Source organism: Triplophysa dalaica, chromosome 14 (assembly GCF_015846415.1).
Source record: "Triplophysa dalaica isolate WHDGS20190420 chromosome 14, ASM1584641v1, whole genome shotgun sequence".
NCBI lineage: Eukaryota > Metazoa > Chordata > Actinopteri > Cypriniformes > Nemacheilidae > Triplophysa > Triplophysa dalaica.
In genome coordinates, this window is record NC_079555.1 from 2594065 (window position 1) to 2606983 (window position 12919).

Genomic DNA, 12919 nt, shown 5'->3' on the forward strand with positions numbered 1-12919 from the left:
GTCGTTTGTTGACGTTCTGGTTGTGGGGAAAGATGGCGGCGCGCTGGAGCAGTGAGAATGTGGTGGTGGAGTTTAGAGATGCACAGGTACGTGCTCACTGCACCTGTTAAGGTGCATCACATGCATTTAAAAATGTAGATTTCCGGTTAGCGTTGGAGCAGTGCACGTGCAAGATTATCCTGTGAGAAATTGCATTGAAGCTTTGATGTAGTGACTTTTGTGTGGTGGCTTTACTGTGGTAGTCACAGTTACTTTAGTTAATCATGTGACTGCACAACTGTGGTACCTTGTATTAATTAACATCACTTTTTATGAATTTATATACTTCAATATTATGTTGTAGTAAATTGATAAACTTTATAGAAGGGAAGTTAAGGAACACTATATGTAGTGAAACTTAAAAACACCCAAATATTCGAAGTATTAAATCATGCTACAGTTTTTATTTGGGATATTAATAAATATAAATTTGTGGTAAAATGTATTATCGTATATAGTACGTTTTGTGTTTTGGCTGTGACTTTGAATGCTAAATTGCAATTTTACATTTTTTAATGGTATCATTTAATTTTTTTAACAAGAACAATGTGGGGGGCTCTGCTGAGGATTTTGGAAAACTTTGTCGCATTTTAAACTCATTGAAACATTTGCGACACCATTTGAGAGTGTAACGTGTAATACAATGAACGTGGAAAATTATATTTTAAAAAATGCAAATCTGTTTTCAGTCATTCATGTTTTAAATGAAGTGTAGATTCACGGCACATTTTGTTTTTTCAGGCTACTGCTATGTCAGTGGACTGTCTCGGCCTGCACGCTGTTCTCTCTGGGTGTGTACAGCTCAAGTCACATCAGCATGTCAACATTCCCTAACATCTGTATCCCATTCCCCAGTTATTCTGTAGCTGCATCTGTTCTGAATTTATTGTTGCTTTCAGTTTGATCTTACTCAATTGTTCACAAGTTAATGGTCACTTGGTCATTAATTTTTTTTTATATCCATATTTCAAAATAATAATATACCACAACATAATACAAATGTAGCTGGAAATTATGAAGTGACTTAAATATGAAAAACTGTGTTTGTTTGTACTGCCTCTCAAGCTCTCTTTCCATGCGTTTTTATTTTCAATGTCAATTTTTTTATAGGCGACGATTTTTATATGTTGTCAATCTGGAGACGCCGTCTGAAGCTCCACGCAAAATCAGCCGCCAGAGCAAATGGGATGTTGGGACGGTCCAGTGGAATCCACACAGAGCCGAGGCGCATTTATTTGCTGCGTCGGTATGAAAGCATTATAAATATCAAATGATTTAGGAAAGCATAAATTCATAAATCATGTAGGTTATTAACGTTAAGTTTTTCTCTTTACACAGAGTAACCAGCGTGTCGATCTGTATTCATGGCGAAATGGATTTGGCGAGCCACATGCGTCTTTGCAAGGCCACACGCGTGTTATAAGGTGACCTTAAGAAACTTTTAGAGCTACCCTACTATGAACTTTGACCTCAATGTTAATATAACGAAGCATTTTATTGTTGTTGAAATGTTAGATCGATTTAGTTGCATTGCTACAGGTTTTGTTACAGAAGTGTTTCTGGTGTTTTACTGTTGTTTCAGTGATTTGGACTGGTCCTGGTTTGATCCAGAATTGCTTGTCACTAGTTCTGTTGACACATACATTTACATATGGGACACAAGGTACGGCCACAAAAACAGCATGTGTTTAACAGTTAAAGAAGCAGTTTGTAGAACATCTCCTATTCTACACATTTATTTCCAGGGACACACGGAAACCGACTGCGGCGTTGTCTGCTGTGGGTGAGTGTAAACACGCTGCAATTTGACTTTACTGTATTTACAATAAACAGCCTCTCCATTTGTTTTATTTTGTGTTCATTTATTAGCCGGAGCCTCTCAGGTTAAATGGAACAAACGGAATCACTACTGTCTGGCCTCCAGTCATGATGGAGATGTCAGAATCTGGGATAAGAGGGTGATTATTTCATTCTGCGTCATTATAAAGCCACAACAAACAAAAAAATTTTTTGTTGGAGAATATTGTTGTTGTTTTAGAAACCCAACACTGCAGTGGAGTATGTAGCAGCCCACCTATCAAAGATACATGGTCTGGATTGGCACCCTGATAATGAATACATCCTGGCCACTTCTAGCCAAGACAACTCTGTTCGGGTGATTATAACTCAGATTATTCATCATATTGCTCACATTTGATTATTTAACTAATGCCCACTCTGTGCTGATTTACCCCAAAAGTTTTGGGATTACAGACAACCTCGGAAGTACCTTGATATCTTGTCGTGTCAGGTGCCTGTTTGGAAGGCCAGATACACGGTACGTTTCTTTCAAAATAATCTGAATCGTTTTCCATATTTGAAATATAAATGTGACTCTTGTAAAGTACGTATTGCCTTCTCTTCCTTGATCAGCCCTTCTCTAATGGGCTGGTTACAGTGATGGTTCCTCAGCTCCGCCGAGAGAACAGTCTTCTCCTGTGGAGCACGCTGGAGCTCAACAGCCCCGTTCATGCTTTTGTGGGACACGATGACGTCGTGCTGGAGTTTCAGTGGAGACCGCAGAAGGAAGGTGAGAGTGAGTGTGAGAGACACAACAGGGAGAATTCTGGGAATTGTTTTGGTTTGTCCAAACCTATATTTGAAGAGTAAGATAATGAGATAAAAAATTGTGCATTTCAATTAATATCAATCAAACTGCAGTTGGTTTGTTTTGATTTAAGCCATCATAACTGAAAAATACAGCCAACTAACACAAACAAAACACAATAAAAACATGATTTTTTATCTCAATTTGGACCCAAACTTTTCATTTACTTTTCTAATGAATGTTTGTCATCTTATTGTGTTACATTAGATGACAATGCTTGTCCAGTTGTTTACTTTTCTGTTGAATATCCTGTTCCGGGTTCAGGACAAGCTCATTTCAAAGACAAAATGGCTTGCAAATGCTGTTTTTGACTACAAAAGTGCATACTGTTAAACAGTAACAGTGTTTTGGAATACTTTGATATATATCATGATACTAAATGTTCTTATTTATGTGTACTGAAATTCACCTCGTACCGAAAGGAACGTCAAAGATACAATGGTAGTAACACTGCATGTTTCCAAAAAAGTCATTATTTTACTTCCTTATGTATATCATTTACTTTATTAGTAAATTAGAGTACAGTTATTTTAGAATCTCTGCTTGCATTTTAGGGTCCAAAGACTGCCAGCTGGTCACATGGTCCAGAGATCAGAGCCTGAGGATATGGAGAGTAGACCCTCAACTCCAAAAGGTAAAACTCATGAATTTAAATGAAATGGACTTCGCAACAGTGTGATGACTGTATGTGTGTGTTTCACAGCTGTGTTGTGCGAATGACATCGTGGATGAGTTGATGGAGGGCTTGATCCTCACTGCAGACACAGAGAAGACGCTGCGAGCGCAAGACTCTGAAGCTCCACTCAGTCCTGGACTGACAGAGAATTCACGAGGTGAAAACAACTCTGATAACTAACTGCTATGGGTTTGAATACAGTATTTACTCTGACAGCAACAACTTAAAATACATTCTTCATGAAATACTGTCATTTACACCTCCACGGGTGATTTTGAACCTAAACGCAGATTTCGCCAAACTGTTGTTTTGGGTAATCGCCCCCTTATGCTTCCAAAGGATGCAAAAGCATTATAAAGTAACTCCACACTACTCGTGCTGTGTATTACAAGTGTCCTGAAGGCATTTGAATCAACTTTTTTTTTTAAATCAACTCAAATATGATCCATTATTTAATGAAAGTTTGTATCTGGGACATCAATTGAATGAGTTTTCATTTTTGCACGAACTAATCCTTTAAATGTTGTACATGTGATCTGATTTGTGTTAATAAATGGGTTGTTAATGTTGTTCATTCACAGATCAGTTTGAAGACCCGGGGTCCGGCCTGACGTCAGGTGGGAGGAATGATGTTTCAGGTTTGCCTCAGACGCTCCAGCAGGAGTTTTCTCTGGTCAACCTGCAGATTCGCAACGTCAACGTGGAGGTCAGTCACTTGTGTTTGTTGAAAGCCAAATCGTCATCCTTTTTGCAGAATTGCAATAAATAAAACGTTTGATCTAGCAACATTTAGATCACAGCGTCATACCTTAACCGCCACACATACCCAGAATGCATTGTCATTGTTCTTATAGATGGATGCTGTTAACGGCAGTTGCTTCGTGTCAGCCGACTGTGGAGCCAACCGGGTCCGTCTCGTCGTGAAGTTTCCCGCCCAGTATCCCAACAACGCAGCTCCGTCTTTCCAGTTCGTCCCACCAACAAACATCTCATCGTCCATGAAGACCAAAATACAGAAGGTTAAAACAAAAACAGTCCTTCATAGGTGAAACATCCGTGAAAAATATAATTTACAGGCAGAATTTTGTGTTTTGCAGATCTTGACTGATACATCGCTTCAGAAGGTGAAGAGAAACCAGAACTGTTTGGAGCCGTGTGTTAGACAGCTGGTGTCTTGTTTGGAGTCAGATATGGTGAGTGAACTTAAGCATCACTATGATTATTCCTCCTTTAGGAAGAAGACTTGAAACAACTCTGTGTTGTAAAGAAATCCAGTCCACAGTATTTGTGCTGAAAACATGAATGAGACCTGAATGACAATATAAATTTGGATTGCCACTTTTTGTTCTCTGTCTCCATTTGTATGGCCAGGAGGACGGTACAAACCCCTATGGACTTACCAATCCGGTGACACCTGCCCTTCCCACTTTTCCCCGAGTAACCAACACATACGGCTCGTACCAGGATGCCAACATCCCGTTTCCTCGCACCTCAGGGGCTCGCTTCTGCGGGACAGGTTGACTGAGATGATACCTTGCGTCCTTGTCATTTTATGTTTTTTAACCTTACAGTTGAATGGATATGGGGTCATTAAAGCGATAGATTCCCCCCCAAAAAATACAGTCATCATTTATTTACCCTCATGCAGAAAACCTGTATCTGACTCTTTCTTCTGTGACACACAAAAGAAGATATTTTGAGAAATGGCCCAGTAGTTTTGTGTTCGTATAATGGAAGTCAATAGGGGCCTTTTAAGAATCGTCTGTGGACTTCTTCAGAAAAAATTAAGTCTTACAAATTTGAAATGGCACAAGTTCTTTGATAGTTTGTTGACATTTCTGCCCATTAGGTTCCTTGGTTTATTTCACTCGGCCCATGACTATGCATCGTACAGTCCCTACGACTGAACCCACTCCCAGGTGAACTTACAAATGCTGTTTAGTGAAAGTTTTTTTGGTGTTTTTTGTTTAAATAAAGCTTTTTTATTTCAAAAGATGAAGGACAATTAGATATTTCCTGATATTAACCCTTTTTGCTCATTTAAGAATGATTGGATTTGTGTTGAAAGACATGTATGTGTGTCCGCAGGTCGCTGTCGGCACTCTCCGCGTATCACAGCGGGGTGTTGACGCCCATGAAAATGCGAACAGAGTCTCAGTCCACGCTGAGGCTGTACAGCGGGAGTCCAACACGCACGGACAAAGATCAAGTCTCCATCTCATCCTTTTACTACAAAGAGCGAGTAAGACTCACTGCCCTTCCTGAGCAGAGAAAAAAACTGCAGACATTAGCTTGAGTGGAACAGAAAGCTTTGCTAGACTAAAAAACATGAAAGCTGCAATGAAACATTTTTTATTAGATGAAGATAAACCACACTACAGTACCTCTGGTTTTTTAAAGCATTGTTGATCATTTCTGAAGATAACTGCGTAGATATATGTTTACAGACATCACACTTCCAGAACTTCCGCTGTTAAGCTCTCTTGTTTTCTGTATATTCCTTTGGGTTATTTTTGCTTGTCATCCCCATCATCTGCTTGATTCACCTGTGTTTAAATGCATCATTTTCTCATTTCATTGTCACTGTTGTTCTGTGCTGTATTCTGATAGTTTCCGGTTTCATGTCCTTCTCACTCATGTTGCTGTGATCTGTTTTATCCAATCAGAAGCCCCCTCTGTCTTCCTCCCGCCGCTGGTCTGTGCAGACTATTCATGACTGTCCGGTATTGACCTCCGCCCCTCCCTGCCTCTAGTTCTCTCTCTCATCTGCTTCCTCTTGTGACCGATCACTTGTTTCCTGCTTACTTACATCTGTGGTTCATGTTTAACACATCGGCTCATCATTTTGTGGATCATCTTATGCTTTGATTTTTTTTTATTTAGGACGAGTTTAAAATCAAAGATCTCTCCCTCTCTCTCTCTCTCTCTCTCTCTCTCTCTCTCTCTCTGTATCTCGATCTCACTCTCTCTCCTTCTCTCTCGCTCTTATTATGGGGTTTGTATAAATAGAATCATGTCTCATATTGCCCAGTGAAATGATAATAATACCAAGGAATCAAAACTAACACTGCGACATTCAACTAGATAAATAAAGTTATAATTTTAATTAAATGTGCAATTTGTTCACCGTGAAAATTCATTGTCATAATTCAAGCTCTTTCTCTTCAGTGCATTTAACAAAGTGTAACAATTAGAAAAAACTAAGTTAAAGATTAATTAAGAATTATCAAATAATTAACGACTTATAATAACTTGTAGTTATTTTATGGGGTGTCTCAATATCAGATTTTACCACACAATTATCATGGTTAAAATAGTTCACTGTACCAATATTATGGCGATATTTATAGTCTTTATATATTTATAAGAATCACTCAAATTAACCTTTAATTTATTTTCAAAATTGAAGATATTGGCACTGGATTCTTTATTTGTCATGATCATGATGATTATTAATATTACAATTATTGACAATACTGTTATATTGTGACACCCCTTCTATGTTGGTTATAATTCTAACATAACAAATAATAAAACACACTGTATACAACATATAATTTAAGTCATGTTTTTAAATGGGGTTTAATCATGACATTCACCCTGCATGTCAGATCTCAAGTATATCATAAATTTGCTTATTGATAAGAATGTAATTAATCTCGTTTTTTGGGGTTCTGGTGGGGTTCAGAAGTCACGCCGGTGGAAAGGCAAGCGAGAGGGATCAGACTATAGCAACAGACCCATCAAACTGGCTGGTAAAGTCATCATTCAGGAAATCTCCTGTCTGCTTCCTGTGCACAAAGCCCTCGGGGAGACATACGTGTATGTTCTGTTCTCTAACATACTGTATCTCTAGTCACGACTACATTACTCTTTCTGATTATATCTGTACCAATGCAGTCACACACAGCGTCAAGTGTCTCAGATTTTATCAATTTGTTCACACATGTGTCTCTTTCATTTTTTTCTCAGGCTAAATGTTAATGACATACAGGACACTTGTAAGAAGAATGGAGCAGCGGCCTTAGCTGTAGGCCGCAGGGATTTAGCAAAGGTGATTCTACATGCTTTTATATTTTGGGGTTTGTGCAGGGGAAAAAATTAAAGAAAAACAGTAAGAGGAATGTTGAGAGCCCATCTACCTCTGGCTTTTATGAATGTACATATGCCATTTATTATCCAGTTAAATAGTATTAGTAATACAATTCATTGAATGATGCAGTAGTAATGTTTATATTTTAAGTAATCTTAAGTATTTTGAGTATTGTAAGGTTATGTTTATAATGTAAGGGTTTTGATAAGTTTGTTGTCCATGCAGAATTCGTTCTTTGTCGTCTGGCAGGAATAGGCTGTTGTAAGCAGTTTTATGATAATTTACAATCTTTGGAGTCCATTTTAACTGACCGCAATAATGCATCGGCAGTGCTCAGTGTAATGTATCTCGCTGTCTGACTGGTATAGACTGCAGCTGGCAGTTGTTTATAGTCTGTCAAAACCTGTAAATATCAGGGAATTAAATTAATTCTTCAGCCAGTGGGAAATCAAATTTTATTTAATTGAATATAAAAAAAATTATAATCATAATCTAGTAATCAGTTCAAAAAGATATTAATTTCCATAAAATAAAATATAGGCCTAAATAATATTAGGGAAATATAAACGAAATTCAATACACTTAAATAAAAAAAATGAAAACTGCAATAAAATAATGGAAACCTATGTAGAATTATAAAAAAACTAATAATAATAATAATATATAAATATTAATGGTAGTACAAAATATAAATAAAACTACAATAAAACTTATAATACTACAATAAAAACTACAATAAAACAATATAAAAATATAATTTAAATGCTAGTACCTATTGAAAGTATTTTCGATTCGACTTTATTTATATAACGCTTTTTAAAATGCTCTATTGTTTCAAAGCTGCTTTACAAGAAGAAAAAAAAAAGCAATAAGGTTGAAAATAATACAGTACATGGTATTATGGAAAGACCATTTTAATAAGGCAATGTTAGTGGATATTACAGAGCGCTGAGCTAATCTAATATCAGCAGGAACTTTTATTTGTAATTTAAGAGAAACTTAGAGTAATAGAGTAACTATTTGTTTAATTAAAATATTCTTAAAATGTTTTGTTGATCTTGCAGTAGTCATAATTTAGTGACTATTTTCAACCTTGTTTATTTTTTAAAAGGTTTTTTTGGAATAACTTGAAATTAGCAGCTTGGTTCCACAGAAACAGGAAGTTAGTGCATATCGAGTGGATCCGCCCATGTTGAAAAACCCAAAAGCATTTTGTCTAGAATTTGATGAGAAGCTGAAGTACAAACTAATCCCATAAAATCAATTCATATCGCTGAAAATGAGAGACTTGTTTTAGAAGCTTGCAATGATGATCAAACTTATTTTATGAAATGTGTTGTGTAAGGTATGGGCTCTTGCCTCGGCTGCCACGAATCTTGACCTCAATCCCGACCCTGACCCTGATGCTGGGACACCCTGGGCCAAACATCCTTTCGGCAGACACCTGTTGGAGACATTGTAAATTGTGGTTTGTGCATATAAACATAACACAGAAAGTAACGACCTTGCGTAACCTTTGACATGGTTCTCTACAGGCTCGAGCACTATAGTCAAATGAGTGACGTTCAGAGTCTGGCCATGTTGTGTAGCGTGTTCAGAGGTCACACCAGTCCTCAGGAATACTTCACTCTGTACGGACATCAGCAGGCACGACCGGTCATCTTCACATCTCATCACTCTCGATATGTATGTTTTTATTCATATCTCACTTATGTCAGAGTGTGTCATTTTCTTATACTTTCTCTTATCTGAGCTTAAAATGCAGAATTTAAGTAAGATATCTGTTTGGCTGTACAACAGATAAGAGAGTTTGGGGAAATAATTTGTGTAGTTAAATTGTTTTAGTTTTATTCAGTTTGGCTAGTGATGCAGAAATGATACACTTTATACTTTCAAATTCTCATTATTTGATTTTGACCTCAGGTTGAGTTTAATAAAGAATATGGGACTTTTTTCTATTTATATTTATAAACATTTGATTTATTTGTTTTCTTGTGACGTTTAGCCCAGCGTCACCTCCTGTTCTCTAACATCTGGATCATGTTCAAGTACCTCCGATTCTGCAGCCACTCCTTGGAATATGGGTGAGACATTACCAGTGTTTTTACTTATATACCTTTTTTATTCATACTCGTTATTATTCATTTTATGATTTATATTTATTTGTTTTATTATTCTTTTTAATTAATGAAAGAAGTGTACCTTATTGTAAACAAATTTAAGGCCTTTTGAATCATGTTTTAACATAATAAAAAATATATTTCGATAAAAAGCAAATGTCTTCATAACTACCGATGCTTGCGAACTTTTGATCTGTTCAGTTTCATGTGCTCGTGAGTCTGAACATGCGCCGCCCTGGGGAGAATCCTCTCCGGATGACTATCGCTATGCAAACCAGATTTACACTGACCCACGAGAGCGAGAGAAAGAGCAGCACGATATGAACAAAAGGTAAACATCTAGTCCCACCTGTGACCCCCTGCTTGTTTCCAAATGATTATCGACCAAGTTCTTCTCATCCATAGGCTACTGGATCCTTCAAATGCCTTCCAGTTTGACGACTTTAAGAAATGTTACGGTGAGATCCTTCACCGCTGGGGTTTGAAGGAAAAGAGGGCAGAGGTTCTCAAATTTGTTTCTTGCCCTCCAGAGCCCCACAAAGGCATAGGTACGTTACAGGAATGTCTCGACTTCTGTATGATCGCTGTTATAGTGATATATTTATAGACTTGTTTTTCTTTGCTTTCACATGTAGAGTTTGGCGTTTACTGCTGCCACTGTCGCAGTCAGGCCCGAGGCACCCAGTGTGCCGTCTGCAAGCGTTTCACCTTCCAGTGCGCCATCTGTCACGTGGCTGTACGAGGCTCCTCTAACTTCTGCCTGAGCTGTGGCCACGGAGGACACACCAGTCACATGATGGACTGGTTCCGCTCTCAAGACGTCTGCCCCACTGGCTGCGGCTGTCACTGCCTTCTGCAAAGCACTTTCTAAAACTTTCCCAAAAACCCTGAAGACTTAGAGGAATAGTTGGCACACACACAAAAAGGAAAATTCTGTCGTCATATACTCGCTCCAACTTTTTGTATTACTTTTTCTCTTCTGTGGAACACAACACAGAACGATTGAGAGATTGTAATGGTTGTAATTAATCCCTATGGGGACTGAAGCTTTTAAAGCTTAAAGCGAAAGATCCACCAAAAGTGAAGTTGCTGCCATCGTTTATTTACACTGATGTTGTTCAAAAGCTGTTTATGATTCTGCTGTGGAACACAAAGAAGATGCTTCGAGAAACGTCTTCTGTTGTGTCCATACAATTGTAAGTAAATGGGGGCCATGTTGTTTGACTGCAAGCATTCTTCAAAATATCTTATTTTGTGTTCTGCAGAAGAAAGGAACTCATACAGGTTTTGAAATGACATGAGGTAGTAATATGTAAATGATGCAATTGAAAGAAAATGAGAAAACAAATGTTAGTTTTGAAAAATAGTTTTCATTTGTGCTTAACTATCCCTTTAAAGATAGATATAAAATCAAAAAATATATATTCAAAGTATTACAAAATAAGTTTTGATTTTTTTTATTATGACAGAATTTTACTTTTTGGTGAGCAGTTTCTTTAAGAGAGCAGGTTTTGATATTTTCAAGATATGCCTCAAAACTATTCTACATGAAGACGTTAAGAGAAACCCATAATTCCCTTCTCGGTGGGGATAGACTAACAACTGACTGTTCAAGTGTTCAATTATGTTCTATACAGGAGCCTCAAACATTAATCTTACCATAGGTCAAACCAGCCAAGTTAGTGAATTCAGATGTTAAGTAGTGCTGTTTTTTTTGCAGATTTCTACCTGTTTAAATGAGTAGAGGATATATTTGCTCTACAAGGTGCCAATAAAGTTAATCTGTTAATTATTTGTTAAAAGGGAAGAGAAATTATTGCTAGTTGCAGATTGTTTTGGGGGGTCTACAACATGTTTATTTTCAGATGTTCTGAATGATTATTTTCAGTTAAAACGACTATTTATAACGTTTTTTGTCCCGCAGAGGAGACAAGTCTTATGGATGAACCAGCATGTACAGTGTGCCACAAGAAACACATCTGATAGGACCGTGACCAGTATGCCAATTAATTTGTTGGTGTAATGCTGCAGGATATCTTCCTGCTATTTGTTTGTTGAATGTCCTTATAACAATGTAAATGAAACATGTTGATTCTCATTACTACCTCGTAAATCAAATGGCAAGATTCATATTATGTTTTTTTAGCTTGATAATAGCAAATAAAGCTATTAGGAATGTCACATACTGGATTAACTTGATTCTCAGTAGGGAAATCGATAGCAAAATGTCTTCATTAAATAGTTTTGATCAAAAACAAACATTTCCTCTTTGAGTTGTTCCACTTTTACACCATCACAGGCATGAGAAATACAAATCCACATATTAACTTGAATAATATCAATGACAATGTTTTTGCCATCTTGTTGCCATGCTTTACATTTTTTGCTTTATACTTATTATATAAAGAAGTTTATGAAGAAGTTAGCATATGAAGTATATCTTACTTGTAAGAAAATATTTAAGCAAACACATTATCATTAAATTACCTATTATTACCCATTTTGTTTAAGGTATAAGGCTTGTTATTATACTGTCTAATGTTTGGTATTCTTGAGAGATCTTTTATGATGTCTGTTTGTCATGATTTGTATTAATATGGATTTCATTTATTTTGTGTTGGTGAGACCGCTGACCTTGATGTGACCCTGTTTAATGTATGTCCCACTGCAGAACAAGAATTCAACAGCAGTACCAAACATCTGGGATGTACAAATCTTTACGATTATACTGCTGTCGGGATTCAGATATCACTCACATGTTAAACAGCCCAAGTAATATTATGGACGTCTGCCTTTGCAGTATGAGGGCATAGTTTCAAGAATTTTTCAGTAACATTCAGTGAATTCATTGTAGGGTTTTTTAAAACCAAAATCTATTTTTTTACATTTATATTAAAAAAAGACTAACAAAAAACTGATGAGTGATGTTTTAAGCCTCAGTCAGACATTAACCTTACAACTTCAATCTTTGGACAAATATGCCCAGTGTTGGTTGTAATTAGTTACTAAGAACTTACAAAGTGTTCCACTGAATAAGTAAAGTAAGGGATTACTCTATTTTTCATGTAATTTAACAAAGGTTACTTCTGATGTAATTGAACTATCTACTTTGTGTGATATAATATATTTAGTTAATTATATGACTTTATATAGTTTATATTATTTATTTGAATTAATTAAAAGAGCCGTTTCATGTCTATCCTTGAATCACTTAACTAATCAATGTTGATAGGATAGAAAGTAATTAGTAATTAAAAAAAATAAGTAATTAAGTACTTTTCAGAAAGGGTAATTTGTACAGTAATCTAATAACACTATTGAATCTGTAATGCGTTTTAATTACT

General features: G+C 36.6%; 1 protein-coding gene across 2 annotated transcripts; it reads left to right on the top strand.

Moving 5' to 3' along the window:
• Positions 1 to 8: 8 nt before the first annotated feature.
• On the top strand, positions 9 to 11834 carry wdr59 (WD repeat domain 59). 2 transcript variants are annotated; one of them, XM_056765884.1, is made up of 27 exons: positions 9 to 86; positions 781 to 830; positions 1150 to 1285; positions 1378 to 1463; positions 1622 to 1702; positions 1785 to 1822; positions 1909 to 1997; positions 2078 to 2194; positions 2279 to 2356; positions 2452 to 2608; positions 3241 to 3320; positions 3390 to 3519; positions 3944 to 4068; positions 4217 to 4381; positions 4460 to 4555; positions 4734 to 4878; positions 5212 to 5281; positions 5451 to 5604; positions 6029 to 6085; positions 7051 to 7184; positions 7335 to 7416; positions 8801 to 8913; positions 8991 to 9141; positions 9461 to 9539; positions 9777 to 9906; positions 9981 to 10123; positions 10211 to 11834. In XM_056765884.1, the coding sequence occupies exons 1-27, from the start codon at positions 33 to 35 to the stop codon at positions 10444 to 10446; spliced, it is 2976 nt and encodes a 991-aa protein (XP_056621862.1). In that variant the 5' UTR covers positions 9 to 32; the 3' UTR covers positions 10447 to 11834. The 2 variants fall into 2 exon arrangements, with proteins under 2 accessions (XP_056621862.1, XP_056621863.1); XM_056765885.1 differs by lacking the exon at positions 6029 to 6085.
• Positions 11835 to 12919: the final 1085 nt, after the last annotated feature.